This window comes from Melopsittacus undulatus, chromosome 1 (assembly GCF_012275295.1).
Source record: "Melopsittacus undulatus isolate bMelUnd1 chromosome 1, bMelUnd1.mat.Z, whole genome shotgun sequence".
Taxonomy (NCBI): Eukaryota; Metazoa; Chordata; class Aves; order Psittaciformes; family Psittaculidae; genus Melopsittacus; species Melopsittacus undulatus.
The window spans coordinates 231,154-245,212 of record NC_047527.1 but is presented as its reverse complement, the minus strand read 5'-3'; the positions used below and the strand labels follow the sequence as shown (position 1 = coordinate 245,212).

The window sequence follows — 14,059 nt, the reverse complement described above, 5'->3', positions numbered from 1 at the left end:
GTTCTGGGAGCACAACCGGACTCCATCCGGTGCCCCCCCCCAGCCCCACAGAGCCCCCCCAGCCCCACAGAGCCCCCCCAGCCCCACAGAGCCCCCACAGCGGGGGGTGCTCAGGGTTTTCCTCTCTGAGCAGCTCTCCCGGATGACCTCAGGAGCCCCATCAGGATCGAGAGGGAGGAGCTGCGGAACCTCCACTTCTTCCCACCGGAATACGGCCGTGAGTGCAGCTCTGCCTGTGGGTGCAGGGCTGGGTGCAGGTCTGGGTGCGGGTCTCAGCCTAGGTGCAGGTCTGGGTGCAGGGTCTGGGTGCAGGTCTGGGTGCGGCTCTAGCTGTGGGTGCAGGGTCTAGGTGCAGGTCTGGGTGCAGGTCTGGGTGCAGATCTGGGTGTGGGTCTGGGTGCAGGTCTGGGTGCAGGTCTAGGTGCAAGGTCCGGGTGCAGGTCTGAGCCTAGGTGCAGGTCTGGGTGCAGGTCTGGGTGCAGGTCTGGGTGCAGCTCTGGCTGTGGGTGCAGGGTCTGGGTGTGGGTCTGAGCCTGGGTGCGGGTCTGGGTGCGGCTCTGGCTGTGGGTGCAGGGTCTGGGTGCAGGTCTGGGTGCAGATCTGGGTGCAGGTCTGAGTGCAAGGTCTGGGTGCAAGGTCTGGGTGCGGGTCTGAGCCTAGTTGCAGGTCTGGGTGCAGGTCTGGGTGCGGGTCTGAGCCTAGGTGCAGATCTGGGTGCAGGGTCTGGGTGCAGGTCTGAGCCAAGGTGCAGGTCTGGGTGCAAGGTCCGTGTGCGGGTCTGAGCCTAGGTGCAGGTCTGGGTGCAGGGTCTGGGTGCAGGTGTGGGTGCGGCTCTGGCTGTGGGGTGCAGGTCTAGGTGCAAGGTCCGGGTGCGGGTCTGAGCCTAGGTGCAGGTCTGGGTGCAGGTCTAGATGCAGGTCTGGGTGCAGCTCTGGCTGTGGGTGCAGGTGTGGGTGCAAGGTCCGGGTGTGGATCAGAGCCAAGGTGCAGGTCTAGGTGCAGGGTCTGGGTGCAGGTCTAGGTGCAGGGTCTGGGTGCAGGTCTGGGTGAGGCTCTGGGTGCAAGTCTGGGTGTGGGTCTGAGCCTAGGTGCAGATCTGGGTGCAGGGTCTGGGTGCAGGTCTGGGTGCAGGTCTAGGTGCAGGTCTGAGTGCAGGTCTGGGTGCAGGTCTGGGTGCAGGTCTGGGTGTCCCAAAGGTCTGTCCTGATGTGGGTCTGCCTTGGTTCTGCAGAGAAGACAGATGGGACGGCTGTGGACATCTTCTCCTTCGGGATGTGCGCACTGGAGGTACAGGACCTGCTCTGCCTGATTTATAGGCCAGGAGTGAGGGGGCCTGGAGCTTTCCAAGGAGGCTCAAACCTCAGTGTGAGCTGGGGACTCCTGGCAGCTGTGGGGACATCACTGATGGGCTCAGCTGAACATGTTCTGTGGCTGTGGCCTCTCCTGCCCCCCATGCAGTGTGGGCTGAGCTCTGATGGGCTCAGCTGGTGCCTCCTCTTCCTCCTCAGGCTGTGACAGTCCTGGGAAGGGGCAGGGACAGGTCATACAGCTCCATAGAACCATGGAATGATTTGGGTTGGAAGGGACTTAAAGCTCCTCCAGCTCCAACCCCTGCCACAGGCAGGGACCCCTTCCCCTGGAGCAGCTGCTCCAAGCCCCTGTGTCCAACCTGGCCTTGAGCACTGCCAGGGATGGGGCAGCCACAGCTTCTCTGGGCACCCTGTGCCAGCGCCTCAGCACCCTCACAGGGAACAGCTTCTGCCTCAGAGCTCAGCTCAGTCTCCCGTCGGGCAGGTTCAAGCCATTCCCCTTGGCCTGTCCCTACAGGCCCTTGTCCCAAGCCCCTCTCCAGGTTTCCTGCAGCCCCTTTAGGCACTGGAACTGCTCTCAGGACTCCCCTTCTCCTGTCCAGGCTGCCCCATCCCAGCTCTCTCAGCCTGGCTCCAGAGCAGAGCTGCTCCATCCCTCACAGCATCCCCATGCCCTCCTCTGCCCTCTCTCCATCAGCTCCAGGTGTTGGGATCCCCGGGGCTGGCTGAGGACACCCCCAGGGCAGGCTGGGGGTGTTGATGCTGTCTGCAGTATCCCCACTGTGCCCTGTGCCAGGGAGTGACCTGTGAGCAGGGACACAGAGTTCGGGGTGCGCTGGGGTCCCCACCAGGTCCAGAGCCTGGGTGAGGAGCTCCAGAGATGCCACCAGCTGGGATGTCCCCTTGGGAAGCTGCCCCAGGGCTTGGCCAGGGGCAGACGTGGCTGCTCTTGCTCCCTCCCCAGATGGCTGTGCTGGAGATCCAGACCAACGGGGACACGCGGGTCTCCGAGGAGGCCATCATGCGGGCACGGCATTCCCTGGATGATCCCAACATGAGGGTGAGTGCAGAGCCTGAGCCTGTGGGGCAGAGACCCCTCTGCAGGTGAATGTCCCCTCGGCTGCTGTCTGGAATGTCAGGCACTGAATGCGTGTGTGGGTCTGTGCACATGTGTGTGTGAGTCAGGCTGTGTGTGGGTCAGGCTGTGCATGTGGGTCAGGCTGTGTGTGTGTGTGGGTCAGGCTGTGCATGTGGGTCAGGCTGTGTGTGGGGTTGTTCAGGCTGTGTGTGTGTGGGTCAGGCTGTGTGTGTGGGGTCAGGCTGTGTGTGTGGGGTCAGGCTGTGTGTCTGTGTGTGGGATCAGGCTGTGTGTGTGTCAGGCTGTATGTGTGTGTCAGGCTGTGTGTGTGGGTCAGGCTGTGTGTGTGTGTGGGTCAGGCTGTGTGTGTGTGTGGTCAGGCTGTGTGTGTGTGGGTCAGGCTGTGTGTGTGTGGGTCAGGCTGTGTGTGTGTGGGTCAGGCTGTGTGTCTGTGTGTGGGATCAGGCTGTGTGTGTGTCAGGCTGTATGTGTGTGTCAGGCTGTGTGTGTGTGGGGGGGTCAGGCTGTGTGTGTGTGTTAGGCTGTGTGTGGGTGTTCAGGCTGTGTGTGTGTGTGTGTCAGACTGTGTGTGTGTGTGTGTGTTAGGCTGTGTTGGTTCCATCCTGTCATCCTTCTGTCCTTCCGTTGCTCTCTGTCTCTCCTGTGGCCAGCTCAGGACAGGCTCCAGCCTGGAGCTTGCAGGAGGGGCAGGATTGGCTCCATTCTGCCTCCCAGGAACCTGAGCCTGAGCCAGAGCTGCCACTGGCAGCAGTGGGAACATCCTCATCTGCCTCCGTTTGTGCCTTTGCTGTGACCTGCAGGAGTTCATCCTGTCATGCTTGACCCTGAACCCGGACAAGAGACCGACCGCACACAACCTGCTGTTCCACCGGGTGCTCTTTGAGGTCCATTCCCTCAAGCTGCTGGCAGCTCATTGCTTCATCAACAACCAGTGTGAGTGAGCAGGGCCCTCCCTGCCCCACAGAGCGGCCCTGGGACCCCCCTCTGACAGCCCCTCGCTGCCTTTGCCCTAGACCTGATGCCAGAGAACGTGGTGGAGGAGAAGATAAAGGACCTGGACCTGAATATGGTGATGGCCGAGATCCGGAGAGAGGGTCGGCCTGGAGCGCAGTGGAGGTGAGGAGGGGGACGTCAGAGCGGCTGTGGTGTGAGCCTGGGACTGGTGGGTGGCACTGGTGTGAGGCACAGGAATCCCTCCCACTGCTCTGTTCTCCTGCCTCCATCACCTCCCATCCTCTTTCCCTCCCAGGTACTCGGAGGTTTCCTTCCTTGAGCTCGACAAGTTCCTAGAGGATGTCAGGTGGGTTGAAGGTGCTGCTGGGACCCCGGGTTGGTGTCTGCCCCCCTCTGATCCCCAGCAGCTCCCTGCCTGCAGCTCCCTGCCTGCAGCTTCTGCCTGCAGCTCCCTGCCTGCAGCTCCTGCCTGCAGCTCCCTGCCTGCAGCTCCCTGCCTGCAGCTTCTGCCTGCAGCTCCTGCCTGCAGCTCCCTGCCTGCAGCTCCCTGCCTGCAGCTCCCTGCCTGCAGCTCCTGCCTGCAGCTCCCTGCCTGCAGCTCCCTGGCTCCAGCTCCCTGCCTGCAGCTCCCTGCCTGCAGCTCTCTGCCTGCAGCTCCTGCCTGCAGCTTCCTGCCTGCAGCTCCTGCCTGCAGCTCCTGCCTGCAGCTCCCTGGGTCCAGCTCCCTGGGTCCAGCTCCCTGGGTCCAGCTCCCTGCCTGCAGCTTCCTGCCTGCAGCTCCCTGCCTGCAGCTCCTGCCTGCAGCTCCCTGGCTCCAGCTCCCTGCCTGCAGCTCCTGCCTGCAGCTCCCTGCCTGCAGCTCCCTGCCTGCAGCTCCCTGCCTGCAGCTCCTGCCTGCAGCTCCCTGGATCCAGCTCTCTGCCTGCAGCTCCCTGCCTGCAGCTCCTGCCTGCAGCTCCCTGGATCCAGCTCTCTGCCTGCAGCTCCCTGGCTCCAGCTCCCTGCCTGCGGCTCCTGCCTGCAGCTCCTGCCTGCAGCTCCCTGGGTCCAGCTCCTGCCTGCAGCTTCCTGCCTGCAGCTCCTGCCTGCAGCTCCTGCCTGCAGCTTCCTGCCTGCAGCTTCCTGCCTGCAGCTCCCTGCCTGCAGCTTCCTGCCTGCAGCTTCCTGCCTGCAGCTCCCTGGATCCAGCTCCTGCCTGCAGCTCCTGCCTGCAGCTCCCTGCCTGCAGCTCCCTGGCTCCAGCTCCCTGCCTGCAGCTCCTGCCTGCAGCTCCCTGCCTCCAGCTCGGTCCCATTGACCCAGCAGTGCTTGCTCGTGGTGATCCCCTCTGCGCTCCCCCTGGGGCTGCAGCGCAGGGTGAGGGGAGCTCTGTGCCCTGCTCCCTGCCAGCTCTGCCCCTCCATGGGTGCAGGTCCCTGCTCTGGGCCTTGGCATCCCACAGCTCACCCTTGAGAGGGCTCAGCTCTGTCCTCCCTCTGTCTGCACCAGGAATGGGATTTACCCCCTGATGAACTTCGCTGTTTCCAGACCCCATGCCCTCCCGCGTGCCCTCTCCCAGCCCCAGGAGGACCCTCAGAAAGCCAAGACTCCCACCCCAGAGCCCTTTGATGTGGAGACCAGGAAGGTAAGGTCAGATCCAGCTGGGGCTGGATTCTGCACTGGGACACGTGGACTGTCCCCACTCCTGAGCCTAGGGCAGGATCATCTCCCTTTCACCACCCACTGAACCCCAGTTGGGTGAGAGCTGTAGAGCTGTTCTTGTACTGGCTGCCCAGGACTCTGACATCCCTTTGGCTGAGCCAGTGAGGTCCATTTTACCCAAGCCCTTCTGGAGCAGCCCCATTGCCTCCAGTTCTTTGCTCTGCCTTCCCTCCTCCTGTGCCCCATGGCACAGGGCACTATGTGCTTTGGTCACTGCAAGTGGGTTTATGGGCCCTGGGGGGAGCAGGGGGGAGCCTGGCAGGGAAGGACCAGCACAACATGTCCTGGTTTAACCATGGCTGGGCCCAGGCAGCTGCTCCCTCACCCCACACTGGAACTGGGGAAGAGAACTGGGACAGTCGTGGGCTGGGATGAGGACAGTTCAATGGGCAGAGCAGGAGCTGCCATGGGAGCAAAGGAAAACAAGGAATTCATTCAGCACTTCCCATCACAGCAGTTCAGCCACCCGAGGGCAGCCGGGCTCCATCACGTGTCACAGTGACACAGACACCATCACCCCAAACACCCCCTTCCTTCTGCCAGTGTTCCATGCTGAGCATGATGTCCCACGGTCTGGGATATCCCTGAGGTCAGTTTGGGTCAGCTCCTTGTTCACCCCCAGCCTGCTCACTGAGAGGCAGAAAAGGCCTTGGCTCTGTGTAAGCTGTGTAAGGAGAACATCTCTGTGTCCAACAGTTCCAAACCATAGCCCCATCCTAGCTATTGTGAGGAGAATGAGCTCCAGCCCAGACCTGGGAGGGTGCTGAGCAGGAGTGAAGCCATCCAGCACCACAGCGATACCCAGCACTGAGCAGTTCAGTGCTGCAGTGTAACCCCTCATGGCTATGGGCACGCTGCTGGTTCAGCCCCCAGCACCTTCCCTTCCACAGCAGAACAAACCCAGTGCCCTCAGCCCCCTCTCAGAGAGCAGCAGTCCAGGCCAGGACCATTGCAATGGCCCTTCACTGAACATGAGCTGCTGTCAATGTGCTGCTTGTTCTGGAGACCCAGGATCGGATGTGGTCCATGATGGAATTGATGCTGAGGAGGGGAGGGATTATTTCCCTCAGCATCCTGGCTGTGCCCCAGGACACTGGTGGCCATGCATGGTGCTGGGGCACACTGCAGCTCACATCCTGCCCCATGACCCCAGAGCCTTTCCTGCAGCCAGCCCATCCCAGACTGGTGCATGCCCTTTGCTGAGGTGTGTATGGGGCATGCAGTGGTTGGCACCATGCTCAGAGCAGAGCTCAGGCACTTCTGACAGTGGCTTCTGTCTCCTGGACTGTGCTGAGGGCTGAGGAGCTCCTTGGTCTGAGTGCACCTCCCTTACAAACCCATCTGGTACCTGCTGTTCCCCATATGGGTATTTCCCTGTAGAATTCCAGTCATTCCTCATTGATTACCCATGGAACTGCCTTCGTGCTACCACAGATGATATATATGTGATTGATACATTGGATTCATGTGAAAAATACTCTGCGGGGCTAAACCTGATTCTTGTTCCTGCATGATCCTGTGCAATGCCTCCCTCTGGGAAGCACATCAGCACTGGGCTCTTCATCCCCACCCGAGAACCCGTGTTCAGAGCACTCAGCTTGTGCTTCACTCATCTGTTCAAGGCTTATTTTTAGCGAGCATGAGTCAGACACGTGAGGGAAATGGAAACGTGAAGTTGCTGCGGTGCCTTTCCCTCCCTGTGCTTGTTCCAAGCTGCTTTCTCACCTCCTGTCCCAAAGAAGGTCCTTAAGTCCATGGTCTGACCAAGTGGTCACCTTGGTTTCACCTGCTTTGAACTGGTGACGCCAGGAGCACTGAGGAAACTTGCTCATCCCAAAGGGGTGTAGCTGCAGTGCAGATTCTGTCTGTCCTAAGAGCCATTAGAATATGGATGTGGAGGGATCCAAGGGATTCTCAGTGGAGCAGGGGCTTGGAGAGGTTATGGGATCCCCTTGGAGGTTTTCAAGCCCCAGCCAGGCAGAGCTCTAAAGTACCTGGTCTGAATGTGGTTTGTCTTGTTGTGAGCAGAGGCTGGGACTAGAGATGATGCCACCTAAGTGATGCCTTGATCACAGGCATCAGTAGAGAGGTGAGGAGCAGGTGGCAGTGATGTACCTGACATCCCCAGCTTTCTCTTGGTGGTGTCTGCAAGGTGCTGCACACTTCAGTGTAGCTCAGTAAGTGAAGGAACCTATGCCCAGTCAGGCTGGTGTCACCCAGTGCAGGGACAGGGCACCCACTTTGGGCACAGGCTCTCCCTGGACACTGCATGGCCTGGAGATGGTCAGAAGACAGTGAGAATCCTGGCTGGGAGCTGATGCCAGGGCTGTTTGTCACAGGAGGAGCTGCACAGGGGACACGGGGCCAGAGGAAGCAGTAAGTGTGTAACTGGAGGATCCTAACTGAAACCCTGTTAAACTCAGTGCAAAACAGGCTCTTGATTCACGGCTTTCTGGGCTCACCAGTTCCATGCTCTCTCTGGCTTTCCTTTGCCAGACAACACAACTTGTGATGTGAGCCATCTGCGTGGGAACTTGCAGCTGCTCCAGCTTGAAGCTGGCCTTATCACTTCATAGGAGCTTGAAGCCGATATAACTAAGATGCAATGTGGGGCTTCCCAGAGAAAAGCCAAATTCATTGTAACAATATTCAGTATTCTGGGTTTGCTTTGTCTGGTTTGAAGGTTGGGCATTGCCATAAGGCCACGAGCAAGGGCAGTATCAGACCCTAGCCAGGGGTGTGCGCAGAGCTTCGAGGGGCAGCAGAGGAATTCCTCGGGGTGGTAAAGTCTCCCCAGAGCTCACAAAGGCTCTCACCCAATTCCCACGGCTCATGGCTGATCCTGGAGCACCTCAAGCCTCAGCTGCTCCCCCTGCATGGAGCAGCATGGGCAGCAGTGGGAGGTCAGGCTGGAGGCTGGAATTGAAGGGGTTCAGGAGGGATGTGCAGATCGTGCTGGGAGAGCAGGAGTGAAGCAGGTGGGGGCAGGTTGAGGGACGTGTCCAAGCTGATGCTGATTTTGGCCTCTCCTAGGTGGTGCAAATGCAATGTAACATGGAGCTGAATGAAGACAAGACCCAGTGGCACGTAAGTATTCATCTCTTATTCCACACGAGGCCCTGGGGCAAGACCTGCTGCTGTCTGCACCCACCTCTGGCATCTGGGAGGGGAAGGTTTGCTCTCAGCCGGTTTGCTGCAGCACCCACACGTTATTCCTGTCCCTTTATGGTACAAGCAGCCTGTATAAGGCTGCAGCCACCAGCTCCCTCTGGCTGCAGGATGGGGAGTCAGTGACATCTGTGCCTGGACACCTCTTAACTCTGCTGCTCTAGTTCTGCCCTGGCAGACGGGCTCTAACTGATGAGCAAACGTTCCTCTAAGACACCCAACCTTTCCAAAGCCATGCCAGCGTGTTGGCAGTTCCAGCACCTATGCCCAGAGCCGCAGCAGCCTCAGCTGCTGAGTCAGCCCCTTTCCCTGGTGTTAGTAAAGAGCTCTCTCTTCTTCCTGCAGCTCACTCTCCTGCTCATCCTGGAGGACAGGCTGCATCGGCAGCTGAGCTACGACCTGCTGCCCAGTAGGTTTGCTTGCACGTGTGGATGCAGAAGCATTGCCTGGTGGCCATGGTCAGGTTGTGTTTGTAGCCAGCTTGTCTTTCCCTGTGCTGGGAGAGCAGACTAAAGCCTTGTGTCTGCCTGGTACCAGTTCTTGTCCACTCACACCCTGAGCTTACAGCCTGTGGGTCATGCAATAACCTGCACTCTACAGTGAAGGAGGGATTGGGAGCCCAAGAGGGGACCCTGCGCTTTACCTGGGATGTGGGGTGTGATTATGGTGCAGCTCTGGTGAATCCTTCCATCATGTGTAACACTGGTGCTGGCCACACCACACCTCCCAAAGGAGAAAGGGAACTTTCCTCTGTGGAAAGGTGCTTCTCTCAGAGTAGGTCCAGCACAGCAGGCTCCAGCCTGAAAGATGCAGGTACCTTCTGGAAGCATGTGGCTGGAGCCACTCACAGCAAAACTAAAGCATAGAGCTTGGAAATGAATGCTTGGGACTTGCTGCTTCACCAGCCCCTCATGTTTCACTGCCTGCAGGTAGTGGCTTCTTCATGCTGAACCAAATGAACCCAAAACCCGTCTGAAGTGACACATGCCAAGGCTGGTGTGCTCTGTGTGACCTGGGACTGGATATCATTCCTGCCCAGAGCCTTGTTCAGCAGCAGTGCACTGCCTCAGGGTTACTTAGCAGTTACTCAGCCACCCACAAGTGCACAGCCTGTGCCCTGAAGGTGTCTCTGGGTAGGGACTGGGGCACTTTACTGGTAGAGGAGGAAGTAAGAGATGCACGTTCATGTTCTCACCATTCCTTGTCTCTGCAGCTGATAACTCCAAGGACTTGGCCACGGAGCTGGTGCATTATGGATTCATCCACGAGGTGAGCATCTGTGGGGTATGCACCATGCTACTGCAGTTCCCAGACCAGGAGACACTTCATGCCTGTGAGGAGGAACTGCTCCCCCATTGCTGCTCCAGGCATTCCCCATGGAGCAGTGGCAGGGACCAGCTCCTTGCAGTGAGCTGACACTCCCCCCCCCCCCAGCTATGCTTTGCTCCTGCCCAACTCCAGTTTGCTGTTCAGAAGGGCTCTATGGTGCAGGGCTATGTACACCTGCTCTGAGAATGGTGCCAACCACAGTGTCCCCCATACACACCTCAGCAAAGGGCATGCACCAAGTCTTGGTTGGCCATTTGGTATTAACCAGTAAATAGGATAATCACAGAATGGTTTGGGTTGGAAAGGACCTTAAGATCATCCAGTTCCAACCCCTGCCATGGGCAGGATGCCTCACACTAGACTGTGACCCAAGGCTCTGTCCAGCCTGGCCTTGAACACTGCCAGGGATGAAGCATTCAGCACTTCTCTGGGCACCCTGTGCCAGCACCTCAGCACCCTCACAGGAAAGGACTTCTTCCTTCCCTCCAGCCTGAGCTTCCCCTGTGTCAGTTTGAACCCATCACCCCTTGTCCTGTCAGTACAGTCCTAACGAAGAGTCCCCCTGTGGCATCCCTGTCACCCCCCTCAGGTACTGGAAGCTGCTCTGAGGTCTCCATGCAGCTTCTCTTCTCCAGGCTAGTAATAATCCTTAGCAGTATGTTCCAGATGTGCTTCCAGGCTGTTCTCTTCCCATTGCAGGACTCGGATGTGAAGCTTGCAGCTTGGGATGGAATCACTTCAGGAGGATTACCTGGGGTAGCCAATACCCATGGACCTGCTGACATCCATGTCCTTTATTTCCTTTAGGATGACTGTGAGAAGCTGGCAAACTTCCTGGAAAACGCCTTCCACAAGTACCGCTCTCCTCTGCTGTGAGCGGCCATCGGATGGACACAGGAGGGCTGCTGCAGTCCCCGGGTGTGCGCCTGAGCTGCCTGTGATCACAGCCAGTGGAGGAGTCACCAGCACACCGAGTCACCCGTGCGTCAGGAGAGCTCGGGACCAAGCAGGAATCATGGTCCCTGCTCCTGAAGCAGCGAAGCCAAAGGGAGTTGTGAGGTGGGGGAGTCCCTTCCCATTGCAAAACTGCTGCTAGAATCCCCCAAAGTGATCCATTATCCTCTGGGAATGATAAGCTTTTGTTACTGCAGGTCTCAGAGCTATCTCCTTCCTCTTTGCTGGCTGGGAGCACTTGGAGAAGGGAGGAGAGGGACAGGCTTGGAAAGCTCAGGCACAGTTTCCCATCCGCTACATTCCATTCTTTATACCCAGATCTCCCAGTTTATTCAGGCTTTCCCAGCACTGTGATGCCTGGTAGAAGAATTGCAGCCCTTGGTGTAAGCCAAAGAGAGGACTCTGTGAGCTGGACTTGAGCTGGCATCTGAAGAAGGTCCAGGAATCCAAACCCATCAGTTGGATCAGCAGAAGCCTCACTGGTGCTAACATCACCTTTGTCATTCCCCAGTTTGTCTTATGGCCTTCCAAAGTCTCATGGCACCTTAAGGGGAAAACCCCTGATGGCTCTTCCTTCCCTGTGTCTCCTGTGGTGGTTGGAACTTCAGTCATTAGCCTGGAGAAAGGGGCGACCACCTCAGCTGCTGCATACAGTTGGTGATCTGTGTTTCAGAAGCCATGCAGTGCTGCTCCATTGCTCTATGCTGCTCACGCTGTGCCATGTGAAACCAGCTCTATCCTGTTGCGGGTGTTGTGCCCATGCTGGTGCTGTGCCCGTGCCGGTGCTGTGCCTGTGCTGGTGTTGTGCCCGTGCTGGTGTTGTGCCCATGCTGGTCCTGTACCCGTGCGGGTGTTGTGCTCTTGCTGGTGCTGTGCCTGTGCGGGTGTTGTGCCCCTGCTCATGCTGTGCCTTTGCCAATCTTGTGCAGATGCTGGTGCTGTGCCCATGTGGGTGTTGTGCCTGTGCTGGTGCATGTGCTGGTGCTGTGCCCATGCCGGTGCTGTGCCCATGATGGTGCTGTGCCTGTGCTGGGTCTGCCCTGCGCTGCCTGCACTTTGTGGTGTGGCACCAGCTGTGTGGGCTGGCTCTGCTGTGCCAGGACATGATGCTGAGCTGCTGACCCTTGCTGCGCTGTGCCACCATCACAAGCTGACGAATCAATAAAGCCTCAAAGCAGCTCACAGCAGCCAATGGCTCTGTCATTCCTTAGTCACTGTCAGCAGTAAGGTGGGAGGTGGTTCCCTGAGCTCCGCAGGCTGGGAGAGGACAGATTCACTCTGATAAATGAATCACACCTCATCAGGACATCATCCTCCAGAGCAGGTTTCTGCTTGCCTCAGAATGGAGACCTTCCTTCACACACCAACCGCTTCATCTGCACTGTGAGCCAGTTAGCTCTTCATTAGCACCTTCATGGAAGCATGGAATGGTTTGGGTTGGAAAGGACCTTAAGATCATCCAGTTCCAACCCCTGCCATGGGCAGGGATGCCTCATGAGGGCATGAGGGATGAGGATCCTTGCCATGAGGGATGCCTCATGCTAGACCCTGTGACCCAAGGCTCTGTTCCACCTGGCCTTGAGCACTGCCAGGGATGGGGCAGCCACAGCTCCTCTGGGCACCCTGTGCCAGCGCCTCAGCACCCTCACAGGGAACAGCTTCATCCCAATATCTCATCCAACTCTTCCCTCTCCCAGCTGGAAGCCGTTACTCCTCATCCCATCCCTACAGGCCCTTGTCCAAAGCCCCTCTCCAGCTTTCCTGTAGCCCCTTTAGGCACTGGAAGGATTGCTCGAATCCCTTCACTGGCCTCTCTCCAAGCCCACGTGTCTTGTCTGGGGGAGCCCAGCACTGGGTCCAACACCCCAGATGTGTCTCCCTGGTGCCCAGCACAGGAAGGCTCAGTTCCCTTGAGCCTCTGGCATGTTTCCCCTGGTGCAGCCCTGATGCCACCGACCATTGCCACATTCACAGCGCTGGCTCACAGGCAGTTTGGTGTCCAGCAAGGCTGGCACCAGGACAGGGGGAATCCTGCCTGCACAGCTGACAGGCAGACACATTCCTGTCGGACAGGGAGGAGCTGTGTCCTCAAACACGTGGAGTTGAGGCTGAGCAGTTCATGAGGATTGTAACTGCTGCCCAGAGATGAGAGCTGTGCTGTGCACCCCTCTGAGGGTCCAGTCTTAACTGGAAGATGCCACAATGCAGGAACCCACTGTGTCTCCATAACAAGGTTTCTCAGGGGTTAACTGCTGTCACTTACATTTGGGCTTGAAATAATGGATGATTCTGTGTTCCACTCCAGATATTGTACTTTTATCTCCCAGATGACAGGAGCTTTTGGAGTGCAACTTTCTCACCATAAGGGTAACACGGTGTTAAGCCATGTTTTAACTGCCTTTGGTAAGCTTTACTGACCTGACCTTTTGAATCCTTTATACAGAAGCAGTCAGGCTCTGTAGATGTCTTTGGTCACAGCACTCTCCTGCCACTTTAACCAGTCATGTGTAAGGCAGAAGGCCATGAATCTCCATCCTCACTAAGGGTTTGCCTTTGATCAGGACTGACAGCTGAAGATGGGGTGTCTTTGGGGGGCTTGTTTCAGAGGAGCAATAGCAGCCGGTGACAGACCACCCATGCCAGGCTGTTCCACCAGCCCTTGCACTGGGAAACACAACCACCCAGGCTGGGAAAGAGCTGCAGGACCACACAGTCCATCTGTGCCCCAGCACTGCCAAGGCTGTCATTAACCCACGGCACCGAAGGCCCCGTGTAGCCGGTGTGTGAACACCTGCAAGGGACGGTGACTCCATCCCTGCCCTGGGCAGCCTGTTCCGATGCCTGAGCACCCTCTGGGGCAGGAATTGTTCTTCCCTGTGAGGGTGCTGAGGCACAGGGTGCCCAGAGAAGCTGTGGGTGCCCCATCCCTGGCAGTGCTCAAGGCCAGGTTGGACACAGGGTTTGGAGCACCCTGCTCCAGTGGAAGGGGTCCCCAGCAGTGCCCAAGGCCAGGTTGGACACAGGGTTTGGTGCTCCAGGGGAAGGGGTCCCCATCCCCAGCAGTGCCCAAGGCCAGGTTGGACATGGGTTTGCAGCAGAGTAAGGGGTCCAGGGCTCCAGGGGAAGGGGTCCCCATCCCTGGCAGTGCCCAAGGTCAGGTTGGACATGGGTTTGGAGCAGAGTAAGGGGTCCAGGGCTCCAGGGGAAGGGGTCCCCATCCCCAGCAGTGCCCAAGGCCAGGTTGGACATGGGTTTGGAGCAGAGTAAGGGGTCCAGGGCTCCAGGGGAAGGGGTCCCCATCCCTGGCAGTGCCCAAGGTCAGGTTGGACACAGGGGTTGGAGCTCCCTGCTCCAGGGGAAGGGGTCCCCATCCCTGCCCCTCAGTGCCCCAGCCCAGGTTGGACACGGGGCTTGGACCAGTTCACGATCGCTCCCGAGCTCCGGTAGCTCCGCCCACCCCCCTGCTTACGTCACTCACTGCCACGCCCCCAGACCACCCCTGCCCACGTGACCCCGCCTCTCTCGCGAGATGTCCCCTCTTGCC

General features: G+C 58.5%; 1 protein-coding gene across 2 annotated transcripts in view; it reads left to right on the top strand.

Annotated features, from left to right (window-relative positions):
* NRBP2 (nuclear receptor binding protein 2) overlaps positions 1 to 11,694 on the top strand; it is a 28,289-nt gene extending 16,595 nt beyond the window's left edge. Inside the window, exons 8-19 of one of the 2 annotated variants that reach the window (XR_004549982.1) lie at positions 134 to 217; positions 1,232 to 1,287; positions 2,275 to 2,370; positions 3,210 to 3,342; positions 3,423 to 3,525; positions 3,659 to 3,709; positions 4,852 to 4,987; positions 8,098 to 8,151; positions 8,578 to 8,641; positions 9,446 to 9,501; positions 10,369 to 10,620; positions 10,713 to 11,694. Coding sequence is in view for 1 of the 2 variants with exons in the window: in XM_034066035.1 (XP_033921926.1) it covers positions 134 to 217; positions 1,232 to 1,287; positions 2,275 to 2,370; positions 3,210 to 3,342; positions 3,423 to 3,525; positions 3,659 to 3,709; positions 4,852 to 4,987; positions 8,098 to 8,151; positions 8,578 to 8,641; positions 9,446 to 9,501; positions 10,369 to 10,437 (902 nt within the window). In the remaining variant the exon portion in view is untranslated. Of the gene's footprint in view, positions 1 to 133; positions 218 to 1,231; positions 1,288 to 2,274; positions 2,371 to 3,209; positions 3,343 to 3,422; positions 3,526 to 3,658; positions 3,710 to 4,851; positions 4,988 to 8,097; positions 8,152 to 8,577; positions 8,642 to 9,445; positions 9,502 to 10,368 lie in introns of both variants that reach the window. The other variant, XM_034066035.1, reaches the window with a different exon arrangement.
* Positions 11,695 to 14,059: the final 2,365 nt, after the last annotated feature.